Genomic DNA, 27,265 nt, shown 5'->3' on the forward strand with positions numbered 1-27,265 from the left:
GGATACACCGTTTTACAGTATTTTGAAAGTGATTGCAGTACCAGTTTTGGCCACAATCCTACATACGGTCCCTTTAATGTTTGATTAGTAATATACATTGCTAAGAACTTCATTTGGACAACTTTAAAAGCGATTTTCTCAATATTTAGATTTTTTTTGCAGCCTCAGATTCCATGTTTTCAAATATCTGACCAAATATGGTCCTATCCTAACAACATCAATTGAAAGCTTATTTATTTAAAAAGAGTACTCTTATGACTGGTTTTGTGCTCCAGGGTCACATTTTTGAATTGAAATTTCAGAAGTATTTCCACTCGTGGGAACGTCACACTGCATTGAATGGAACTTCGTTGCATAGCGACCAAGTAAACATTGTTTCTGTGGACAGCAATGCCGCGGGTGAGGTGCTTTTCTTTTCTTCACTTTTTTGAGGATCATCTCTGCGTTGTTAAGCTAGTTTGAGAGGGTGACTTGTAAGGTTATCAAAATGCGTCCTTGCTTATTTTGCGCCTCATAATTGAAGAGAATGTTTGTCATGTTTTTTCCCCCGCTAATCTCCGTGCTCTTGCTAGTTGTTACGGTTACTGTTCTGATTCCGCCACGGTCAGGTGTAGGTTACCATGGTAAACAATTGTCCGCCGTATCAGTGACACATTCCCGTAAGATATCTATTCTCGTAAGCTATTTGTAAACTAATCTCTGTTTTCATATCTCTGTGAAACACATGTGTAAGATAAATTGATGCTGTAAAGTAAACTGCATAATAGTTACTTAAAATGCTACAATCGTGACACTTTTATGAGGCTGGTGACTAAAAATCTTTTCTGCTTTACGAATTTAGTCCTGCTCATTTAATCCTGTAATCATTATCATCATCATCATAACAATATAATCTACCATTGTTATGGTACTCATAAATCACTGGCGTATGACGCAACGTTCAATTTAACAACATGCAATCTTCTCATAAAAAGGAACTTGCTGTAAGACACACAGCCTCAAATTCCCAGACTCTCCATATCAATATGACAGACTTAAGCGCAGCTCTTGAACACACAGTTAAAAAGAACCCAGGGTATTAAGACTTCTATGGCTTAATATAACATAAATGATGTCTCTTATTGAAATATGTAGTAGAAAACCCAAGAAAGACTTACGTTATTTAAAAAATCCACATCGTTTTATACATATTTTAAACTGTGTGTGTGGGGGGGGGGGGGGGGGGGCTCATTATTTTTGATGATGTCAAATGGTTGCACTAGGTGAGCTTGGTGCTACCTGTTGCTATTTTTACTGCAGCACAACTCAGAAAATAAAATACTGATAGAATGCCACATTGTGCAGCTTTTGGTTGTAATTTTCAGTCAAAGGGCAGCAAGAGAAGCAAAGTCTTCACTGCCTAAGAAGAGGAGAAAATAATAGGAAGATGCCTGTGGATAAATAAAACTTAGTAAAGACCTGCGTCTTAGCCACAGCTACTGAAAGAGCTTACAACGGCAGAGACAAGAAATGCTAGATGCCATCCTGGCAAGATGTAAACATGCAGACGCTTGTCTTGATGCCACTGAAGGAGTTTCTCAGCATTGATTTGAAAGGAAAGGAAAGGACCTGACGTGTGGCCAAGGATGGTGACCCATACTCAGAATTAGTGCTCTGCATTTAACCCATCCAAGTACACACACCCGGAGCAGTGGGTAGCCAATTCTGTGGTGCCCTGGGAGTAGTTGGGGGTTCGGTGCCTTGCTCAAGGGTCTCACCTCAGTTGTGGTATTAAGGGAGAGAGTGCTGGTTATTCACTCCCCCAACCGACAATCCCTGCTGGACCTGAGACTCGAAGCCGCAACCTTCAGGTTACAAGTCCAACTCTCTAACTATTAGGCCACGGCTGCCCCCACTCAGTATTCAGAAGCACTTAGGTTCCTTGTGTGGAAAAAACAATGGAATGACATTTGCTTTAAGCCTACACTTATATCCATCATCACCTGTAAGCTCTTTCAGTAGCTGTGGTCATCGCTTAGGTATATTTCAAGTTGTGTTGTGGTAAAAATAGCAGTATCTCACTGAGTGCAACCATTTGACATCATTGAAGTAATGGTACCCCTCATAGTTCAAAATATGTATAAAACAATGTGGATTAAGTTTAAAGATTGTTTAAACTGGGTTGAAAGCATTGGATTAAAATAGTTTCAGAATTTGGAAATGCTTCATGGCCACTCGTCTATGGTTAAACCAAAAATAAAAGCCAGCGAGGTCTATAATATCAGTAGCATTACCATTCATCCCAGTGGCTGATGGTCGACTGTCGCAGGACCCCATGTAGTATGCTGCCATCTTTGCTTATGATCGTTCAGTTTCGAGAATAATTGAGAAAACGTCTAATGCAGGACAGATAATAAATATAAAGTCCATTTCACACCTTTAACAACCCTTGAAAAATAATCAGTCACTGGTAAAAAAATAAAATAAAAAATAGTGAATTATTCAGTAGATTCCTTGACGAAAAGCAGTTTAGTCAGAATACAGTTTCACTGGGATGGCCATTAATATGGCAACATGCTTCTTGCCCAGTAGTCTAAACTGGTTTACAGTGTATTAACTGAGTTTGACAGCTCCATGTTCCGTAGGGATTCGGCTGTAAAGCAGAGCGCGGGAGGCTGACTCTAGCAGCTGTAGCACTACAGGACCATATCACAAGAAGCATTCCTGTTCGAAACATTCCCTGCAACCTCCCTGTATCAGACACTTCCTGTGGGGCTGCACGTGTTAGTAGGAGGCAAAAAAATCACAACACAAGGCAGAGCATTATATATCCTGAGCAGGCACAAGGACAAGAGGAGAGAGAGTATGTGCTGGATCGTGCCCCTCCACCTCTGACTCTTGGTAAGCTGTGAACATGGTGCTTCATGCTTAGGTTTTGCTGAAAGCTCACATTGGCTAATGTTCAGTTGTTGATGATGATGCAGCCCAAAGGATGGGACTGGTGGCAGCTCCCTCAAGACGACTAACAGCAGAGGAGTGGGCGGAAGTCAAAACCAGGTCCATCCAGGAGGGTGACTCAACCCAGCCCTGTGCGATATGCAGGGAGGAGTTTCGTCTGCAACCACAGGTAATAACTGCTTTGAGAGGCATTGTGTCCCATTCACGTGCCCTCTCATTTTTGAGACAAATGAATTTTGAATGCAACTTGATTAAATAATATTTGTACATTTGACAGTTAAGTGCAATGATTATTGTTGGTGCAAAATGAACATTGTCCCCAAGTTGTCACCTTTTGGTGAATTCCGCCATTTAGAAGCCAAAATATGCCATTTAGCCTATGTGATTTATGGGGCAATCCCAAAATTTTACAAACTATTATTATGTCAGCACAATATAACCAACGAGTTTAAGCATTTGATGAGATTTTATATGGACTACAGAAAACAACCTTTTCACAAAATGTGCTTCCAAAAGCAAAGATAAGGTGCAGTTTCTGTAAGCTACAGAATACATGGAAGAGTGAATCCACTTATAGCACCAGAATTCTTAATATTTTGGAACTCACTCATTAACTTACTTGTTCCAAACCTGTATGCAAGTCAGTCATACAGGATTGGAATGACATAAAGATGACAAAATGATGACAGAATTTTTATTTCTGGGTGAACTATCCCTTAAGTGGCCTGTGTCCGCCACTGAATAATAATAATAAAAAAAAGATAATTGTGACTTTTTATCTCACGATTTTAACTTTTTTTTTTCCTCAGAATTGCATGATATAAGCTTGCATTTGTAAGAAATAAAGTCAATTGTGTGAGATTTTTTTTCTCAGAATTTCGAAATATAAACTTACAGTTTTGGGTTACAAAGTTAGAATAGCAAGATATAAAGTCAGAATTGCAGGATATAAACTCGCAATTGCAAGAAACATAAACTTGAAATTCTAAGAAAGAAAGTCAGAATTCTACATTTAAATCTTGCAATTCTGACTATTTCTCAGAATTGAGAAATGGAATTGTGAGAAAAAAGTCAGAATTGTAAGATGTAAACTCGCAATTGTGAGGAAAAAGTCAGAATTGCGATTTTATATCATGCAATTTTGAGACAAAAGTCAGAATTGTGAGATGTACTCACAATTGTGAGAAAAAAGTCAGAGTTGCAAGTTTATTCAATGCAATTTTAAGACAATTTTATATCACGTAATTGTGAGAAAAAAAGTCAGAATATCAAGTTTATATCATGCAGTTCTGAAAAAAAATCTGAATTGTGAGATGTAAACAATTGTGAGAAAAAAGTCAGAATTGCAAGTTTTCTAAATTAAAATCTAAAAATCTAAATTGTGAGATGTAAACCCAAAATTATGAAAAAAATTTTAGAATTGCAAGTTTATTGCAGTTCTGAGACAAAAATCTGAATTGTGAGATATAAACCCAAAATTGTGAGAAAAAAAGTCAGAATTGCAAGTTTATATTCACAGTTCTGAGACAAAAATCTGAATTGTGAGATGTAAACCCACAATTGTGAGAAAAAAAAGTCAGAATTGCAAGTTTATATCATGCAGTTCTGAGACAAAAATCTGAATTGTGAGATGTAAACCCACAATTGTGAGAAAAAAAAGTCAGAATTGCAAGTTTATATCATGCAGTTCTGAGACACAAATCAGAATTGTGAGATGTAAACCCACAATAATGAGAAAAAAAGTCAGAATTACAAGTTTATATCACGCAATTCTGTGAAATTGTTTTTTTTTTAATTCAGTGGCTGAAACGGGCTTCCATACTTAAAGAACAGGAAGGCCCTTTTGTAGGTATGAAGTATGAAGATGATTATGGAAATGTTCTAAAAGAGAAATATTATATTTCTCTGTTGTATGCAGAAATGTAATGTGTTACAAAAGCAGGAAAGAAATAAGCACTTATGATTGTTCTTGAGAGAACTGAACTTTCTCTGTATCTCCTTACTTACTCAACAGATGGCCCTGCTTTTTCCCATATACACATGTACACAAACACACTTTTTTGTGTCCTGTAACTCTTCAAATTTACCATAATGTCTTGTAACTCAACTGTATCATGAATGATGTAGCTAGGTCAGTGTGAAAGGTCAACCAGCCATTTTTACAGCTTCTCAATTCCCTTTTCAGATGCCAATCTCCTCAAGAATGCTGGGAAAAAAGACCAGCTGTTCAGAGCAGCAAACACAACAAAGTTGCCTTAGTCACATGATGCAAATATTAGCCTGAGTGTTTGTCTATGTGTTAATTAGATCAGCTCAGCGGTTAATAATAGCTTTCACATTATTTCAGTAAAGCTAATAAGTATTGTAATTAAGAAGCAATGATTAATATTTTGTATTAACAAATATTATATCATATATTATTATTTTTTTTATATATGTGTTAGTTTGAGGTATGATTCTCAATACAGTTATCATTAGCATAAACTCGTATTTTTAGGGATGAAGATTAATACAATGAAAGATTACAAAAAAATGTGCATTAACAAAGGAATATTAAAAGTGAAAGTGCAAAATAATTTGAGAAATATTAATGTAATATAAATATAAAAAACACAGTTTGGAACTATTGCATTTGTTAACAAGTTAGCTAGCTGCTTCACCTGCTCTTGTGTTTGTTGATGTGGTGTGAGAAGTTTGTGCATGAATACAGTCTAATGGAGAATGAATGCATGTAGATTATCAGACAAGCTGGTAGCGGCTAGACTGAACTCTATAGGCCGTAAACAGACAGTTTGTATACATGTACTCTCAGCAGCTGTTTCTAGGCACTAATCGAGATCTTTTTGTACAAAAACTCACAGTTCACCTTAAACAGTTCATTATCATGCTATATTTTTTGAGCAATATGCTGAAACTCACATATGCTACATTTGATCTTTCTATTTTTATAGAATCGCTAATTAAAATAGTCAAGAATTATTATTGATATTTTTGATGATGTTTTTGTGGTCTTTGTTTAGGTTCTACTCTCCTGTTCTCATGTATTTCACAAAGTAAGTCATTACAGATCCTTCCAATGTCATTAACTGGCATGGAGATTTTAATAACACCTTATGAAAATAACTCTTAAGTTTGTGATTTAGTCCCTTTGTGCCTCTAATTTCAGGTGTGTCTGAAGTCTTTTGAGAAGTTCTCAGGCAGGAAGAGCTGTCCGATGTGCAGGACGGAACAGTATGAGACAAGGGTGATCTACGATGGTGCTCGTCTCTATCGGGAAAAGTGTGCTGTCAGGTAAAGATGTGAAGTTCACGCAGATGCACAATCTACATCCATCTAAGCTGCTCCCAATTCTCTTAAACAATCTCGTCACAGTTTTCTTGTGTATGTTTTTCTATTCAAATCTCAGAATACAGGCTTTCTGGCGTGGCTACCTTGTTCGCAAATGGTACAGCAACATAAAGAAGTACGTGCCGCCAAAAGACCAACAATTAAGACGAAGATTCTTTGAAAAAAAGGTAACATTAATTGAGACATTATAACAGTTGTAGTCTATTAAGATAGCATTTTAGTTCATTAATTAGATCATTGTATCTTGATATATTTAGAATACACATAATATTTTGAACTTTTCTGCCAGAAATATGGTTTGTCTGGCAATTCTGCAATTTGGTATTAATTATTCTACAAGATGAAGAGGTAGTTTGAGTCCCAAATAAAAAGAAGTAATTTTGTACAAGATTTGTGAGTTAAAAATAAAGGCTTGAAAAAAGTTATTTTCCATAGTGGTTTTCATGCACTCTTTGACCCTTCAGAGTGCAGGATACTGATAGCAGGTGAAAGTGGTTCAGAGACCTCAGAGACCTCTCTGACACAGACGTCTGTCCCCGCAGCCCCCTCATTATCCCACACAGAAGTCCCCATGCATTAGCCCAGGGAAAGCAAAGGTTGCCATCTAGTGAGGCAGCAACTGTCAAGTCTTGGTTATGGTTCTGGAACTGACAGCAGTATTCAGACTCCAAGCCATATTCTGAAACTGCTTTGAAAAGCTGAGCGTTTTTATTTAAAAGCATACAGATTTATGACCCCTGTGACAGCATTGTATACTTTTGAGCGTTGCCAAATCTGTATTAAAATTGAATCTTTTTTTCATTTGTCTGCTACAAGGCAAGTTAGTTTATAGTGGCAGAAATGGCAGTAAAAAGGGGAAATTATCTCCTTTTACATCAAATGTATTGATTAGCATTTTAACACCTTATCAAAAGCTTTTAAATAGCTACTTTATTTTTAAAGCATTCTATAAAGGTTTCATTTTTAATCTTATGTCATAGTAATTACAGTATTTGTACTTGTTTTCATCTGTAGTACTTTTTTTTGTTAAACACTGAGCTGCATTGTATGAAAGGTGCTATACAAGTTAAGTTTATTATTATTATTAATATTATTATTGAACAGGGTCAGAAATTAATGACGGTTTTTAGCAAAAATGCCACAAAAATGAACAAAAGTGCCCCATTAATTCAAGACAAGGGGGCAAAAAATGCCCCTGCTCAATTAAACAATGGATTACAGCTGTTGCCATTAAAATGAAATGGGAAAATAAATGAAAAGTGTCAATTCGCGGAATTACATTCGGATTCACTCACACTGCATCAGATTGCTTTTACGCGCTGTTTTGTGCTGCGCTGAGCCTTATAACCAATGAAACGTGTTTCTGTTGATCTTAGGAATAAATCGGCCAATCATAAACGCTTAGATTAGTCAGCATTGAAACCGCTGGAGCTGTTGTTGAGTGTGCACGCTCACAAATTCCCTCATCATAAACAACACAGTACAGATATTATGTAAATAAAAGATTCATTTCGGAGCTTCAGTGATTATAACAGGAGTTTTTGCATAACTTGCGCTAGACTAGACTAACGTCATGGACCAACATGTTTGTCTCTGAAGCCAGAATGTGACATGTACAAAATGAAACAAAAATGATTTATATTGTTTTCTATATCAATATTAATAATCATTAGGCTATTACAATATAAAGAGCATGGTTTTTGTCATAATATTGCAGCCCTATGAGCTCCTGTTTTAACATGTATAATTTAGATACAGTTTTAAACTGTCTATTGTTATTGTTTACAGTTTAAAGAGTTTATTTTAATAAAGTAATTGGTTAAATGTAAGTATTTGACATTGAAGACAACATACTATGGTGATTATAATAATAAGGTGATTATAAAAAATACCCATAGAAATCAGTTCCAGAGGGCAATGGAAAAGTTCATTTCTGACCCTGTTATTAAAGCAACTTACAGTTCATAGGCGGAGTGTATGTAAGGCTGGGGTAGGCTTAGTCAACGTCTGTTGCTAACAAAGGGAAAATGAATAGAAAGTGTTGATTGTGGCATTAAATTAAGATCTGCTCATGTTGCATCGTAATTCTTTTAGGCGTTTTTCAGTGTTGCGCATTATAACCAATCACACACAATTCTGTTAAGCTTAGGAGTGCAATGGCCAATCAGAGGTGTCCAGATGAGTCATCGCTGAAACTCATCAATTTTGTTAAGTGCGCAACTCTTGAATTCTCTCATCTTAAACAACAAAATGCAGATTTACCAGCAATGTAAGTAAGATATTCATTTGACAGTGTAGACAGCTTCAGATATTATAATAATAATTTAGTTTTTTGAGAGTGCTTTAACTTGCAACAGATCAAAGTCAGTAATAATATCACTTTCTGTATATATTTTATTCGCTGTTTGAATAACCGTGGAAATGAAACATTATAATTAGCAGTTTCTAATGTTTTTATTAAATTGTAATCACGTTAAATACAAATTCAGTCTCATTAAAAATATTTTATTAACTTAGCCATGTCTAGTTCCTTCCTAAAAAGACGAGTTTATGATGTTTGTAGTTAATAGATTTAGTTGCTTTTAGCCTTGACTTACCATCCGTCTATGTTACAGTGTTTTCAAGATATACACTGGCGCTCAAAAGTTTGGGATCACTAAGATATTTAATGCAATTTAAAGGAGACTTTTCTCCTCATCAAGGCTGCGTTTTTTTTTATTACAAATGCTGAAAAAAAAAAGTAATATTGTGAAATGTTAATGCAATTTAAAATAGTGCTTTTCTATTTTAATATACTTTAAAATGTAATTTATTCCTGTGCAAAATTATTTTCAGCATTAATACTTTATTATTCAGTGTCACATGATCCTTTAGAAATCATTCTAATATGCTGATTTTGAAACCTGTGATACTTTTTTCAGGATTCTTTGATAAATAAAATGTTAAAAAGAATAGCATTTATGTAAAATACAAAACTTTTTAACAATAAACACCTTGTTCAAAGTTTGGGGTCAGTAAATGTTTTTCTTTCTTTCTCTCTTTGAAAGAAATTAATACTTTTATTTAGCAAGGATGTGTTAAATTGATCAAAAGTGATAGCAAAGACTTATATTGTTAGAAAAGATTTCTATTTTGATAATAAATGCTGTTCTTTTTAACTTTTTATCCATCAAAGAATCCTAAAAAATGGATCACAGGTTCCAAAAAAATATTAAGCAGCAAAACTGTTTCCAACATTGATAATAAAAGTAATAAATCAGTATTTTAGAATGATTTTTAAAGAATCATGTGACACTGAGGACTGGACTAATGGCTGATGAAAATTCAGCTTTGCATCACAGAAATAAATGATATTTTAAAGTGTATTAAAATAAAAAACTGTTATTTTGAATTGCAATAATATTTATCTGTATTTTTGATCAATTAAATGGAGCTTTGATGAGCATAAGAGACTTTTCACTCCCAAACTTTTGAGCGGCAGTGTACATTTGATCATTTTTCTCTGGGGCTTAGATAAATGATTTTTGGTATTGCTAGTGCCATGATGTAACATTGGCGTGATGTTACGTGGATTATTTGGCATGTAACATGTGCATGAGTTAATAGTTTATTTCTGGTTCTTGCATGTGTTTCTCTGGACCTTTGGCACACCAGGAAGCAGTTAACCAGCTAAACAACATGGAACAAAGAGAGAAAGAATGTAGTATGCTTATCACTTTGAGTCTCAGATAGGTTTTCAATCAACCAGTCGCTCTTTTTTTTTTTCTCAGGTACCTCACTGAGTCAACATATTAGAAAGTTAAATCTGTGACATTAAGATTGATTGTACCTGCCCTCTCTTTTCCCTGAATGTGAGGAGGCAGAGTTCACAGTGCCAAGTGTTGTTTGTCCTTCTTTAGGAAGGTCTGCGTTTGAACTCTGTGGAACGTTTAACGTCTGTTTAATTACTGATCAAATACAGCTATAAAGAAAGCACTGATGTCATTCGCTGCAGGATGTGTGTGTGCGTACTTGTGCATGCTTAATCTTGCAGGTCAATTTCTGGGATCGTCCAGAAAGTTTCCTTTATACGTCCATTCACATCGCTATTGATCTGGCTGTTAACAGCTTTTCATTGTCAGCGCAAGACTCAGAATTGATCTATGTTATGACGGAACATCTTGTCATGTCTGACCGAACCCCATTTTCGTGTCATTTCTTTCCTTAATCAGTTTCAGGAGATGAACGACAGCTTGGTGCAGTCGTGCAGTACAGACGTGGAAGCCTTCCTGAGCGATATCGATCGCTCCGTGGCCACGAGCCACGACATCCTGCGCCGCTTCGCCAACAAGTACGCGAGCGCGTCTGAAATGGAGGATAAGGACTGGCTGGAAGCTCAAGAGAAGGTTTGCACTAATGCCGCTGCTCCTTCACCTACACATGCAGACGGAGACTGAAATACCAGAGTACTTTTATAAAAGAGCAGCTCATCAATGCCTCTAATCCCTCTCTGCAGTCGCTCCTCGGTCCTGCCCTTCGCCCGACGTGCCGCCACCTGTCCCAGAGCGCTCGAGCCGCGCTGGCGGCACAGATGTTTCAATTCAACAGTATCAAACCCTCCATGAGATGGTTGTTTACCTTGCTAATGAATGAGTGGAAATAATCCACCGTGTTTACTAAAAAACACAAGCTGCGCGGATAATGCACGCCTAGCCTTTCATTACATGCGAGCTGAAGAAAAGATTTGGCATTTCAGTGGGCCTCATTGTTATTGTGTTGAGGCAGCCAATGGCAGCCATCCACTAAAAAAGGAAACGCTCATTTTTTATCTTCTGGATGAGAGGTCGGGCAGATAACTTGAGACTCTCAAACCTAGAGTTAGCAGAGTTCAAGTCAGAACCAACCCGTTCCCACCCAGACAAACAGAACGAACAATTATGAAATGTTCTCGTGCGAAGCGATTGGCCTTTGCTGAATAAAGGAAGCTTGACAGTCAGTTAATGATTATGGCTGCACACCTACCTTCTGTTAGACTCAACTGAACTACAACTGCGATACGAGCTGCACACGGCCCTCATAAATCTGCTAATCATTTTGCCCTGATAATGTAGCAGGAAAACACGCTCAAGGAGCACGAGGTGTGCGTCTGTTCATGGGCATGTTTTTCATTTCACAGGATCAGCATTTCAGAGGCCTAGAAAGCATGTGCTTGTTAATAAAATGAACACAAGGAAATAACAGAATAATTTAGTTTGATGATTAAATACAAACTAACATTACACTACCGCTCAAAAGTTTGAATTGATGGATTTTTTTTTTTACTGTTATAAGCAGTCTCACAAAGGCTTTTTTAATGTCATTTATTCCTGTGATGGCAAAGCTAAATTTTCAAAAGTCGTTACTGATTATATGCTGACATTTATTATTATTCTCATTCTCAATGTTGATGTGTCTGTGTGTTCTTAATATGTTTGTGGAAATTCAGAAATTTGTAAGATTTTTATTTTTATTTTTTGAGGAAAAAATAATACTTTAATTCAAGGGTAGCAAGGATAAATTAATAAAAAGTGATTTTTGCTTTTAGAACAAGAGAAAATAATACATACAGAGGAAATAGAGGGAAACTGTAAAAATAAATATAAATAAATATAAATAAATATAACGTCTGACAGTGAACAAACAAACAAAGCCAAAACAAAACCACAAACAATGACATTAAATGTACATGCAATTATGTGGTGTTGGTGTAAGATTGTGTTATAATATTGAAAATAATTCAAATAATCACAATTTAATTAAGCAAATAAATTCACTACCAGTCAAAGGTTTTTGAACAGTAAGATTTTTATAATTTTTTTAAAGAAGTCTCTTATGCTCACCCATCCTGCAATTTATTTGCTCCAAAGTATATCAAAAACGGCAATTTTGAAATATTTTTACTATTTTAAATAACTGTTTTCTATTTTAATATATTTTAAAATGCAATTTATTCCTGTGATTTTAAAGCTGATTTTTAGCATCATTACTCCAGTCACATTCTTGAGAAATCATTCTGATATTCTGATTTGCTGCTCAAAAAACATTTATTATTATTATTATTATTATGTTGAAAACAGCTGAGCATCTTTGATGAAAGGTTCAGAAGAACAGCCTTTGCCTGAAATAGAAATCTTTTGTAACATTATAAAGCATTAATTTAAAGCATCCTTGCTAAATAAAAGTATTAACTTCTATAATATATTAACTTCTAAAATGTATATTAAAATTAGATAGATAAATTCAGATCTTTCTATTCATTAAACAATTACTCAACTGTTTTAAATATTGATAATTATAATAAAAATAATAAAAATGTTTGTTTCTTGAACAGCAAATCAGCATTTTAGAATGATTTCTGAAGGATCACGTGAATAATGTGAGTAATGATGCTGAAAATTTTAGCTTTGATCACAGGAATAAATTACATTTTAAAATATATTCAAAATGAAAACATTTTTTTTTAAAATAGTAAAATATGTAAAAATGTTACTGTTTTTGCTGTACGTTGGATCAAATAAATGCATCCTTGGTGAGCTGAAGAAACTTCTTTAAAAAACATTAAAAATCTTACTGTTAAAACTTCTGACTAGTAGTGTAGATCATAAAGGAGAAAGGAAGAATATAAAAAAGTGACGGTAAAGACATTCACAATGATACAAATGCTGTTCTTTGGAACTTTGTAATTATCAATGAATCCTGGAAAAAAATTACCATGATTTCCATTAAAATATTAAGCTAAAAACATTTTAACATTGATAATAATATTTGAGTACCAATGTTAACTGACAGTTACAGTTAACCAGAGGAAATCAATCACCACTTAGCTCAAACAACAGAATTAATCAAAGTAATAATCCTTTTTAATTTTCAGTTAGTGATCATGAATGATCAACAGAAGCAGAGCAGTGATTTGATTGAGCTGCACTCCTGATTGCTGGTGTCAGTGTGGTGTCTCACCAGCATTAATCATTGTGCATTTTGAATAATTATAGTCTCTTAAAAGTCAAGAATTGTCCCTGAAAGCACATTTTATGAGAAGTGCACAATTAATGTTTAATCGTAATAGGCCACGGGCAAAATTTGCAAATGGATACCATATGATTTATATTATGTAGTTGACATTTTAGCACCTCATTGAAAGCAACTGGATGGCCACAGATGCATTTTAAAGCATTATCAGTTTAATTCTCACTAGCAGGCAATATTACTGTTTGTCCATACTCACTTACATATTTACTACTGCCAACTCCTACTGAAATTACTTCTTTTAAAGTCCCCATGAAATTAAAATGAAAGTTTTTTGGCTTTTAGTATGAATATGTTAGCCTTAAGATTATCTGTAAACTAGTGAGAAAATTCGGCTAAAATCGGTCACTTGTTCACAAAATTAGTATTTTCTGTACGGTAAATGGCACGTAGTGCACTATATAGAGAACGATTCAGATAGTGTAAATATGCTTTCCATTGGGGCGAAAGAAGTCTGGTTTTGCGTATCAGACGAATGTCTTAAAACGTTTTGGAAACATTTGAGTTCTACACAGAATGCTATTTTTATATGTAGATAATGCCATATGGATGAGATTGTGGCTGTCATACTCTGTCAAATGCAGCTTTACACAGCTCAGCAGCTCTGGCCCAAGCTGCAATTTAAATGAAATGCTATTGGCCGTTTAAAAAAAGGGGTGGGACTTCTGGATCTGCCCCACCCTGTGTTTCTGTTTCAGTTGAATTTATGTCAACACATAGAATAACTCTGCATGTTTCACAGCAAAAATGTGAAAACTGACAATACAAATTGTTCTTTTTTTCTTCCACCAGGCTGTCCAGCGGGGCGTTCAGGACTGCCCTATTTGCCTGAACCACTTGGGATCGTCTAAGGGTGACAAGAATGTCCTATTACTGTCCTGTTCGCATCTCTTCCACGAACCCTGTCTGCAGGCCTTTGAGCTTTTCTGCCATGAGGTGAAACCCACATGTCCTCTCTGCCGCTCGCACTATGCGAAAATGCTTGTTACAAATTAAAACTGTGTATTTATTAGATAAACTTGATGTTTTAGTTCATTTTCTTAATAAGACAAATGAAACTTCTCCTACATCACAGTGATCAAACAAAAGTCAGACAAAAACTGTCAAAAGTCACAAACTTTATTGTAAACTGAAGTGGAATACAAAGTAAACTAAACATTTTGCTTCACAAACATTGCAATTAAACTCTACAAATACGAACATTCTGAAAATACATTCACACTTGTATAAGAAGCAACAGGCAAAAATGAAAACCGAATCAAGCTGAGAATTCAAACGAGACTGACAAGACATTTAGCCTTTAAATGAACAAACAAGCTGTTTTGGTTTGTAGACGCAATGAAACGCTGTCTGTCAACGCTTTAACATAACTGATGAACTGAAAATACCACAGCATCTTTCACATAGTATGTTTTGTAAATCTCATAACAATGTTGTACAGACGATGGGAGGAGAATGAACAACAAGCAGATCAAGCAGATTATAGAATATGGAATGAATCGGCTTCTTTTTCTTTCACAGTTAATTCTAGTATATCACTGCAAATGCCTCTGTTTTGAAAACCCAACACATTAACTGACACACCAGTCCTTGTGCTGCATAAAGCAACAGCCCTCAAAAAACAATTAAATTAAAGCCAAAGAGTAGAATTTAGTATTATAGTTACTAATGAATTTCAGTATTATACAGTTAATGACATAAGATGTTCTGGCATTACAAAGTTTGTGCAGACAAAAGTGACATTAACGTTTAATACACATACACACAAACGGAAAAAAAAAAAACATTAAAAAGCTTACTTCAATGACACAATTATTGACATAACACACTTATTCCCCAGACATTTTCTTACAAAATATTCTTTGTGCAAATCAACAGGAAGAAAAAGATATTTTACATATAACTTTTATAAATCCGTGACCATAAAAACACCAAAACAATTCGTCAAACTGAATCACAGAACCCACTGAGGTGTCAATTTTTAAATTTTCACAGGCTTTGAATTCAGCATCCCTCATGTGAATCCTTAAACTAAATCCAACTAAGCCCAAACATTAATATTCCATATCAGTTGCCTGATAGTTTCTTTTGCCTTTGGCCAGTTTGAATTAAAAGATACGCCCTGTCGTTTTGGTAGCCATGTTATTGACAATCACAAGAGGGATTCACAGTGAATTAGTCAATAAAAAGGTACACACACTAACAGTCTGTCTCACTCTTTCACGTCTCACACATGCACAACTAGTCTCCTCATTACTGGACAAAAGGAGACAAAACCGAAAAAAGCCTAGAAAGCCTGTTTAAGGCATCAGAGGTGATTTTTTTTTGTTTTTTGTTTTTTACAATAAACAAATGTTGAATGACTAATTGTCTGAACTTTTCCACAAATAGCGTAGTATGAATGAGGCTCAAGAGCCGTTTCATATCTACATTCTACAAAAATAAAAAGAGGAAATATACTGTATATACATGTAAATACATCATTTACATTATTATGAGGCTTGCCGTAGTTAAAGAGACAAACAGTGAGAAGAGAGAAATGTCAGGAATGGCCGAAACTAATTTCTTCATGTTCTTGTTCATGTAGCCTGTTGGTTTTATCACCAGAATGGGAATGTTTGGAAATTATACTGAACATATTGTACATTAAGCTTCTATGACACTGTATTTCATAGCTACAAAGGAGACCCTTCAATGAGTCGTGCTGCTTTCTACACGCGTAATGACAACTGACTCCGCTCGGACTTCACATTCATTTCACTGCACAGAAAGCTTCAATAGGTGTGAATCAGACTAGTTCTGTTTTCACAGCCTTTATATACAAGATCCTACATCATGTAAGAGTTTAGCCTCGAAACAGGCTGAGCTGGCTTAAATTCCAGCACGAGTGAGTGAAAAAACATACAAATATCTATGCTCATGGACAATCTGCCATTTGCAAAAAGCAAAGCAGCTGCAAAGGTACCGACTAGATGTTCAAAGGCTGTTTATGCTGAAATAAGGCAAATATATAGATCCTTACAAGCTCTGCAGCAATAACCAAGTTCAAAGAATGTACATTTGAGGTCAAATCCCCCTTATATCCCTTTTTCAGAATCTGCAAAATGTTCATTATTTTAGCAAAATAAGAATGCTATTGTTATTGTTTATTTAGTACTGACCTGAATAAGATTTTTCACATAAAAGATGTTTACAAATGTTTTGAATTTATAAAATAAGATTCTGTTCAAAAGTTTACATCCCCTTGATTCTTAATGCTATGTTGTTACCTGAATGATCCACAGCTGTTTTTTTTTTTTTGTGATAGTTCATGAGTCCATTGTTTGTCCTGAACAGTTAAACTGCCTGCTTTTCTTCAGAAAAATCCCTCAAGTCCCACAAATTCTTTGGTTTTCCTGTATTTTTGTGTATTTGAACCCTTTCCAACAATGACTGTATGATTTTGAGATCAATCTTTTCACACTGAGGGCAACTGAGGGACTCATATGCAACTATTACAGAAGGTTCAAATGCTCACTGATGCTTCAGGAGGAAAAACAATGCATTCAGAGCCGGGGGTGAAAACTTGTGAACAGAATGGAGATACTTAAATTTTTCTTATTTTGCCTAAATATCATTTTTTTTTTCATTTAGTACTGCCCTTCAGAAGCTAAAGAAGATAGCTTCCTGATTCCCAGAAAACAACATAAGCTAAATTTACCCTGATCTTCAAATTCAAATTCAGTTTTCACCCCCGATTTGTAATGCATGTTTTTTCTTCTGAAGCATCAGTGAGTGTTTAAACCTGTAATAGTTGCACATGAGTCTCAAAATCATACAGTCATTGTTGGAAAGGGTTACACAAAAATGCTGGAAAACCAAAGAATTAGTGGGACCTGAAGGATTTTTCTGAAGAACAGTGGGCAGTTTAACTGTTCAGGACAAACACAGTTGTGGATTATTCAGGTAACAACACAGTATTAAGAATCAAGGGGGTGTAAACTTTTGAACAGGGTCATTTTATAAATTCAACTATTATTTTCTCTTGTAGATGTAAACTAGATGTAAACGTCTTTTATGTGAAATATCTTATTTAGCTCAGTACTAAATAAACAATAACATGGATTTTTTAGGATCCTTCTTATTTTAGTAAAATAATTAACATTTTGCATATTATAAAAGGCGGATGTAAACTCTCAACCTCAACTGTATGTTATTGGTTATACGCTCACAGTTTGCGTAGTAGTACATGTAGCATAGTATCAAATGTTGGGAAGAAAGTAGCAGCAGATTTAAGTACAGGAACAGGAAGCATTTCCCAAGATTGTGCCTCACCTTCTCCTAAATATTTGGTGCATTTCACTAGTACGACTGTCGTTTCAATATTGTCGCCTCCCTTATTCAAGACTACGATACACTACAGTCTATTAAATGTGTTAAATCATTGAGGTGACTGGCAGGTCGCAACATTCCTAAACACAATCTGCCGCAACCTATTCAAGTAAACACAGTAACATATTAAGCTGGTTGTTGGTAGTGACTTGAACTCATAATATTCTCTTCTGAACCTTGCCTACCAATGGAAACAACAAGAGCAGTTGCAGTGCAAGAAGAAATTTGGCAGGTAGGCTCCTCTGGCTCTTAGTAACATTCTGATACTACCCAGAATATGCCGATATTGTGAGTAAGGCACATGTTTGGGGAGTTTCCTTGTTCATTCCCATGACTTAATTCTGTCACATCCAACAAACCTGAATTGTCACAGTAAAGCATGAGGAAACTAAAATCATAATGCTTCCTCGTTTATAATCGATCAAATTATAAATAATTAATCTTCATCTTAACAAAGTGAATGTAAACATATGCAATGGCAGACAAAGAATTACAAGTCTTCCGATTACAAAACTTACTCTACACATCAAAATTCAAGCAATAAATTTGACAGCTTTGGACCAATACAATGAGTGTTTGTCATTATGATTGGCCATCACATTTTGCTTGTAGATTCTGATTTGTAATGTGCCTTATTTGCATAAGAACCAGTTAATTTGGCATTAAATATGTTCAATTATATATGTTCAGTTAGACTCAGCTAGACTGCAACCCAGTGTTAAATTTGAATGCTCTGCAATTCTGAAGAGAACATAGTTTTGTAATATTAGTACTAATATTACATGTAACAAAGGTGACTTTCTTGTCAATATCAAAAGTTTTATATGACATTTGTGTGCTGTTTTATGGGAATTGCTCTTAGGCCTAAATCTGTTTCATTTAACAAGTTCAAATACTGATCTACAAAGATGCAAAATGTCATCAATTCATTCAGGAGGAAGATGATATGCCCTAATTGAGACTAATGCATGCTTCATTACACGTGAAATTATCAGCTTGGCAAACAGCTTAACATTTCCCCTAATCAAACTAGAGAAAAATTCTAGGTAATAAAAAAAATTATAATAATCCCTCATTAAAGGGTGCAGTCAGGAGGCCATTTAGGTGCACAGGTCAGCAAGAAAAAAAAGATTTTCTCACTTAAGAGGATTGAAATGAAAACATTTACAAGCTAAACAACAAACACTGCTAACTCAAATGAAATCACTATGAATCTCAGACTGGTTAGAGCTGGAAGCATTCTTCAGTGAGGTTTAGTGGTATGTACACTACTCTATTCTAGATTGACGGCTCAAATGAGTGATAGACATATTCTACATGTCAGGTGACTCTGAGTCTAAACACTTTTTTTTTAATGCTCTCTTACTATATACCACTTAAAAAAATGACTGCATACACATACATGAGTTTGTGAGAATGTCTCGATTTTGTTCTCAGAGAGTTTTCTGATGTCCGTTGACAGCATGTTTCCCTGACTCTGCATCTGTCGTGCTGTTGGACAGATTTAATTTATCCAGACCTGAAACCAAAGAGATAAGCATTTTAAACATTTGGAATCTCCCAGACAAATATTATGGCATTTCAAAACTAAATCTACATTGTATACACCATCATCAGTATGCTCTGCTAGTGACTGCCCTGAATATATAGACACAAAGACATGAGCATAAAAAGAGATAAGAGCAAAAAGTACAGAACGAGATTGCAGGGACCGAAAAGAAATTTGGAGATTAAAGGAGTCATGAACTGAGAAACCAAATTCTCTTAATATTTTGACACACAAGAGGTCATTGTACTATAAAAACATCCTGTAAGTTTCAGAACTCAAAACTTGCTTGTTAGTCGAAAAACAGCTTATATTGAAGCCAATCTGCCAAAATGAAATGTGCCACTTTATGACTTAATAGTGTGGATAAACTCCACCTCTGCAGAAGATGATCAACGTCTGCTTCTACATCACTGCCTGTTTAGCCCCGCCCACCGATTCACACATGTAGTGTAAATAACCAGAGGCGAACACCAGTATACGCAGAAACCAAATGATAAAGATGGCTTTGAATACAACAAGACATTGTACAGTGCTAATTTGTGGAAAAACAGTCTTTGCATTGCCTTCTTTCTGATCACAACATTAGGAAAGAGTGGATGAACTTTATTTGTAATAAAGATTTAGACCGTGTCAGTAAGAACTTGGTCCTTTGTTCACTTCTTTTACCGCGGATTCGTTCACAAAATTTTTAGAAAGACTGAAAATAAAGGACAATGCTGTGCTGACTATATCGCATCAGACAGTAATGTCGCACCACACAAGTGTGAGTTACTTTTTATTATGTGGTCACTATTGTGTTTTTACAAATCATTTGATTTGTACCGAGTATTTGTGTTTTTGATAGGGCTGCACGATTATGACAAAAATCATAATTGTCAATTATTCCCTTGAAATTGTAATTACAATTATCGCAATTTACCTTGATTGAGGTTTTAAATGGCTTTATACCATTGTTTGAAGCAACTACATGCCATAATTTTATATAAAAATAAAAAAACAAGCTGAAAACACTACTCCTTAAATACTTCTATAGTTTTTCTCGTTGCCACAAATGTCAGCGATACATTGGTTTGGTTTCTTTAAAAACAGTAAAAATATGCAATATGCATAGGGATATGCCGTTATCAATTTTCATGTCGCAATTAATTGATAATGTGATGAACACCATAGCAAATACACAACACTATTCAGAAACCGAGAGCTGTTTTGTTTTCAGGGTTTCCGGGGTAACGGCTGCATTATGTTTAGCGCCATCTTCTGTCAGAGAATGAAAGTGCGCTTTCATCCAGAGCGTCTCTCACGTGCTCCGTCATGTGCTTCTCATCCGTGCTTGTTTACATCCAGAGGGCACACGCGTCTTTGACGCAGCATACAGCGGTGTTGCGCATCGTGACCAGTTGATGGAAAAAGTTATCTTAAAGAAACACTCCACTTTTTTTGGAAATAGGCTCATTCTCCAACTCCCCCCGAGTTAATAAGTTGATTTTTACCGTTTTGAAATCCATTCAGCCGTTCTCCTGTTCTGGCGATATCACTTTTAGCATAGCTTAGCATAGATCATTGAATCCTATTAGACCAATAGCATCGCGTTCAAAAATGACCAACGAGATTCCATATTTGTTGTATTTCAAACTTGACTCTTCTGTAGTTATATCGTGTACTAACCCCGGTGGAAATGCAAAGCTGTGAGTTTCTAGGCTGATAAGATTAGGAACTACACTCCCATTCCGGCGTAATAGTCAAGGAAGTTTGCTGCCGTAACATGGCAGAAGCAGGCGGAGTATTATCAGAAATGAGTTCCCAGCTAGTTTAGCATTTGCACATGTGCTGCGTGGTATTACTGCTCCTGCTTCAGCCTTATTACGGCAGCAAACTTCCTTGACTATTACGCCGGAATGGGAGTGTAGTTCCTAATCTTATCAGCCTAGAAAATTGAAGCTTTGCATTTCCACCGGTTTTAGTACACGATATAACTACAGAAGAGTCAAGTTTTAAATAGGACAAATATGGAAACTCGTTGGTCATTTTTGAACGCGATGCTATTGGTCTAATAGGATTCAATGATCTATGCTAAGCTAGGTTAAAAGTGATATCGCCAGAACAGGAGAACGGCTGAATGGATTTCAAAATGGTAAAACTCAACTTATTAACTTTGGAGGAGTTGGAGAATGAGCCTATTTCCAATAATAGTGGAGTGTTCCTTTAAATTGAACGTTTACGTAATCGTGGCATCGGTAATCGTGAACGAGATTAGAAATTCGATGAATTGTGCAGACCTAAATCACAGCAGCATCTATCTATGAAGGATGTTGGCTGTCAAGCATGCACAACTATTAGCCAATCATAGCTGTGGGTGTTTACTTCCACGTCTACAATCCACTATGCCTATTTAAACAGAGGGTTCTGATGAGGGGGGAGTTAAAAACAGGATAGAAAATAGCCTATTACTTGATGTTTTTCGATGTAAAAATCTTGATGACATTATTAGGGAATCTTAAGGAAATGTACAAAATAATAATAAAAGGCAGTTCATGACCCCTTTAAAGTACAAAAGAAGAGCTAGAAGAATGAAGAATGGAGGCAGAATACATTACCGAGGGCTTTGAGGAGTTCCTCTCGCACAGCAGATGTGAATTTTCGTATCAGACACAATGTGGTTACCACAGCAAACAGAAGATTGTACGAAAGTACGATGTAAAAATTTCCAAGCCAATTAAATCGTCCGAAATCACCCAGGAGATCAAACCTTGTTATTCCTGCAGAAATTAAGAGACAGAAAATTGGTCAATTTTCAGATTCTCTTTTTTTTGGCATACAGTTGGTGGGAGTTTCTTAAAAGGATTTGCCATTTTTAACTCACTCTTCAAGTCCCAAGCACAAATAAGAAGAAAGAAAGGATTGAAAGAGCAGGTGAGGGCTCATGATGAAGACGTGATAAAAAGAAGGCCATTCTGAAAGACACTTAAAGGACTACAGCTCCATCTTAATCAGATTATAATTAAAATTTAATTATTAAAATAATAAAGTATCTTTTTTCCCACATCCTAGATAAGCAAGTCTGCCATTTACCATCTGCTGTCATATTTCAGTTAGAGTGAAGTATGTTTATTGTCGTCAGACAAAAGTGATTTTGAAATAAAACATACTTTCTGAGACAAAACAGACAAGTTGCAGTCTGCTATTTTTATATGGCTAAATGATCCATGGCCACAGGTTGCGTAAGCACATTCAAATGAAATGGTATTTGTACAGCATAAAAAAATGAAATTTGAGTATTGTGTTGTCAAGTTGCCAAACAAGTGATTGCCTAACTTAATCATACTGAATACAGCATGTGCAATTTGACATGAATTAACATCACTTTATCACTTCAAACAGCTGGGATAAGAATAAGATAAAATAAGGCTAAAAATACAAGTGCATTTATCATTAAAATGACTGAATGTTTTAAAGAGATCACTTTTAAGTGATTTAACCTCCTGAAAATTCAATTTTTCATGTTAGTAATGTATAGAAAATACTTTCATTTCAAACTTTCTTATTTCAAATAAAACACTGAAGACAGATAAATGATTAACAACCATTTATCCTTTTTTAAAAACCGACTACAAATTAAACACTTAAAATCACAGTATAATCAGAGTTCAACTGGCTTCATATTTCAAAAAGGAACAAGCTGCCTCCCTTTTCCCCCCTTTAAATGCATCATGGCTTGTCCTATTGGGTACGATTCCCCCCACCTCCCACCTCCCACTTCCCCCCTCCCTCCTCTGTCCTGCTTTTGGGTGCTCCTTTAAATAACATTATAACTCAACCTTTTTCTGGACTACCTCTAAATAAAACATTAGGTACAACAGGCTGACTCCTGAGAATGACTTAAAACAACTTCAATGTTTCCCATTCAAAATCTCATGCATCACCAAAAAAATAAAAAAATGAGTTGAAAGTGGTAAAAAAAAGGGTCAAGTTTTCATCTGTGGGCAAACATTTACATCCTCAGTTAGATGTGCTTAGTTTTCAGACTCACTGGCCAGCTTAAAAATTTTTTTTGGCTGTCCAGCATCCACTAATTACTGAAAAAGACCTACAACCTGAAATGGATTCATTAGTTATACCAAATAATTTTATCTCTCTCTTTTTTTTTTAAACACACTTTGTGATTTTTCTTCCCTAGGATTTTTACCTTTATAAATCCCTTGTATTTTTTGCCAGTCCTAATAGGAGAGACAACTGCACTAGGATAAAGTAAACAAATCAAACATAATTAAAGGCGCTTTTCTGGACTTCATCACCAGTTAATAAGAGCAATGACTAATTTCTATACTCTGTAATGTTTAAACGTAGTTGTAAAGAGAACCACATTTAAACTGAGTAGAATTCTAAACAGAAAACATACAATTATTCAAAGGTGACATATCATGAAAATCTGACTTTTTATGAATGTAAGTACTATAATTGAGACATCAACCCAGTAAATTAGTTTTTGTTTTTAACATAAACTAGTGTGTATTTCACAGTTTAAGCGCAATAAGACATGAAAGAGAACTTAGTTTAGCACTCACATGCCGTGTGACAGACGCTTTCTGTGCGCATGCTTCGGATGCGTGTGCTCAGAAAACCCTATATCAGAAGTTAACTAGAAGTAAACTAATATGGTTTAAAACACATGATTTCAGCACGATTGACATGATAATAAAAATCAAACAGATATTTTTTAGCAGCAATCTGAATTTCGAGCTGTAAAGGCACAGCCCTAATCTACAAAAGGGCGGGGAGCAGCAGCTCATTTGCATTTAAAGAGACATGCATGAAAAAAAGCATTTGAGCTTCCACTTAAAATAGGCATTTTCAAAATGATATAATAAATGATCTGTAGAGTATTAACTGAAACTTTACAAACACATTCTGGAGACAACTGAGACTTACATTACATCTTGTAAAAAGGGGCATAATAGGTATCCTTTAAATATGCACTTGGAAATAGATGTGCTATTTTTTAAAAGGTTTCTGTTGTGCATGACCGATTTTTTTTGGCTGTGGTCAAATTCAGTAAGTAAATTAACTGCATAGAATCTAATAACATCTGAAATCCTTAAAATACAACAAGGCCTATAACCGCTAGTCACTGACAGCCATGTTACATTTACATAATGGCATAAAACTTTAGGTGAATGGCACTCTCTTATGTTCAAATCTTTCATTTAACAAATCCTTTTGTCAGATGACCCCTTGTAATGGCTTAATGAAATAAAGAAACTCAAGTAACCTACTTCTCAGAACATGGGAAAATAATAATCAAGGGTTTAACACTGTTAAAAAGCAGAGTGTTAAGGTGAGACTTGTTAACCGTCTGTGTAAAAGTCATTGCTGTCACCCAAGTTTGCCTTTCCCACATTTTCAACAGGCTCCAGTCTGTTTATGTATGCGCGCGCACACACACACACACACACACACACACACACACACATGTTGTGTTTACATGTTTTATGGGGACATTCCATAGCCACAATGGTTTTTCTACTGTACAAACCGTACTTTCTATCGCCCTACACCTACCCTACACCTAAACCTAGCCCTCACAGGAGATTGTGCACACTTTTACTTCCTCAAAAAAACTCATTGTGCATGATTTATAAGCCTGTTTCCTCATGGGGACCTGAGAAATGTCCCCACAAGGTCAAAATCTACTGGTATTCCTATCCTTGTGGGGACATACTCTGACACAATGCAATCTCTAGCTTCTTACCCTAAACCCACCCATCAGAACTAAGTGCCTCACCTAAACCCATACCCTAAACTTTACCCAATTATAACCTGATCCCTAAATCCAAGTCTTGAGCCTTTAAAGAGGTCTTTACAAAACTGTCCTCACTCTGATGGTCTAAAACTCAAACCGGCTCTCACAAAGATAGCTGTACAAGTGCGCACATACAATATTTCAATATATTAGTGAGGACATCTTATAGACCTCCATTGTTTTACATCAGGTTAATGATATGTGACTCTGGACCACTAAACCAGTCATAGCACAGGTATATTTGTAGCAACAGCCAAAAGTACATTGTATGGGTCAAAATTATAAAGTTTTCTTTTATGCCAAAAATCATTAGGACATTAAGTAATGATCATGTTTTATGAAAATATTTTGTAAATTTCCTTCCGTAAATATATCAAAACTTATTTTTCGATCAGTAATATGCATTGCTAACAACTTAAATTTGGACAACTTTACAAGGCGATTTTCTCAATATTTTGATTTTTTTTGCACCCTCAGATTCTAGATTTTCAAAGAGTTGTATCCTGGCCATATATTGTCCTAATTTATTCAAAAAGCTTATTTATTCAGCTTTCAGATGATGTATAAATCTCAATTTTAAATAATTGACCCTTATGACTGGTTTTGTGGTCCAGGGTCACATTTGTCCTAGCACTTAACCCGAATCCAAACCCTAAACGTAATCTCTACAAAAACACGATTCAGCCGATTTATAAGCTTTTTTTAACTAGTGATGTCCGTCTCAGTAGCTGGTGTTCAACATGTTTTGCTATAGTAAGTGAGAACATGTTTGAGTAAAGAGGATATTTTGGACCTCACACATATAGCGAAACCTGTACATATTGTATACAAATACACACACACAGTATTTCTGCAGGACTTCCATCTTTCCACACAGGGGTTGTCTGTGAGTCTACTTGACAGTAAATGTGTTTTAATTTGTCTGAGACTCTGTATGACCAAAGTTGTTGAAATTCTTTGGTCAAAAAAAAAAAAAACTACTTCATGCAGCCTCTCCTTTCATCTATTCAGTGCAGTGCAACCAAAATGTTGATATTTTTTTGAGTCTCCCAGTGAGTCACTGTACTCACTCATTCACTCGCACATACACACAATGCTATTTGAACAGCTGTGTCTGTAGCTTGCCATGTTGTTTATTGCAGCTATTGTGACGGCTGCTCGTCTCGCTCCATTCTTGTGCAAAATCTCTTTGGCAAATCCTATTGGAATGTAACTTGTTAAATCTTAACAGTGGAAATGAGTTTGCCTGTATGTGTATACGTCAATGCAGCTGGAAAATTTGTATAAACGGCAGCATTCAAACACAAACAAACATTTAATTGAATGTTAATGGCAACCCCTAGAAATACACTTAATACGCTTATGAAGGATAGTGTACACATGCAGGTCAGGAGGAGCTCACCAAGTGTTCGGGACATCACAGGCAAGGCCGAGCTCAGAACTAGAATGGATACACAGCAACCGATGATCTACAAGAAAAAAAAACATTTCCACCATTCCAAATTAAATATGTGACAAAAGATCCAATAGATGATGGCTAAAACAATGCATATCACTGAACTCCTTTAAATTAAGTAAAAAATGTTATAATGCAATATGTATTTTTTATTTCATTGTTCAGATTCTTGTAGAAGTTCACTTCCAGAACAAACATTAACAGATAATTTACCCACCCCCTTCTCTTCCAAGATGTTCATGTCTTTCTTTCTTCAGTCGTAAAGAAATTATGTTTTTTGAAGAAAACATTTCAGGATTTCTCTCCATATAGTGGACTTCAGTGGTGCCTCCGATTTTTACCTTCCAAAATGCAGTTTAAATGCAGCTTTAAAGGGCTCTACACAGTCTACATGGTTCATGACAGTTAGGGTATGTCGAAAAACTCCCATCTCATTTTCTTTTCCAACTTCAAAATCGTCCTACATCGCTGTTTTAACTTTTTCTGTAAAAGGCGTTTGACCTTCTTTGCACGTTTACTTTGTAAACACTTGGGTCTGTATTTTTGCAGTGATGCAGGACAATTTTGAAGTTGGAGGAGAAAATGGGATGGGAGTTTTTTCGACCTACCCTAATGGTTCGTTCACACCTGACGCGAATGGCGCGTTAAGCGCGAGTGATTTACATGTTAAGTCAATGCAAAGACGTGATAGACCTACCTGCGGTGCGATTCGCGCGAATTGAGCGTTTCGGGCGAGTTGAAAAATTTGAACTTTGGCGAAAAT

General features: G+C 35.6%; 2 protein-coding genes across 2 annotated transcripts in view; one reads left to right on the forward strand and one right to left on the reverse strand.

Moving 5' to 3' along the window:
* Positions 1-14,325, forward strand: part of rnf32 (ring finger protein 32) — a 58,580-nt gene extending 44,255 nt beyond the window's left edge. The window contains 7 exon segments of the mRNA XM_073836597.1: positions 2,610-2,880; positions 2,964-3,106; positions 5,958-5,990; positions 6,104-6,228; positions 6,344-6,452; positions 10,497-10,670; positions 14,122-14,325. Of these exon segments, the coding sequence (XP_073692698.1) occupies positions 2,610-2,880; positions 2,964-3,106; positions 5,958-5,990; positions 6,104-6,228; positions 6,344-6,452; positions 10,497-10,670; positions 14,122-14,325 (1,059 nt within the window).
* Positions 14,326-14,434: 109 nt separating this feature from the next.
* lmbr1 (limb development membrane protein 1) overlaps positions 14,435-27,265 on the reverse strand; it is a 44,570-nt gene continuing 31,739 nt past the window's right edge. The window contains exons 14-16 of the mRNA XM_073835895.1: positions 26,449-26,515; positions 21,844-22,005; positions 14,435-19,219 (exon numbers count right to left, since the gene is read on the reverse strand). Of these exons, the coding sequence (XP_073691996.1) occupies positions 19,134-19,219; positions 21,844-22,005; positions 26,449-26,515 (315 nt within the window). The 3' untranslated portion in view covers positions 14,435-19,133. The remainder of the gene's footprint in view (positions 19,220-21,843; positions 22,006-26,448; positions 26,516-27,265) is intronic.

The sequence above is a fragment of the Garra rufa genome, chromosome 3 (genome assembly GCF_049309525.1).
Source record: "Garra rufa chromosome 3, GarRuf1.0, whole genome shotgun sequence".
NCBI classification, from domain to species: Eukaryota; Metazoa; Chordata; class Actinopteri; order Cypriniformes; family Cyprinidae; genus Garra; species Garra rufa.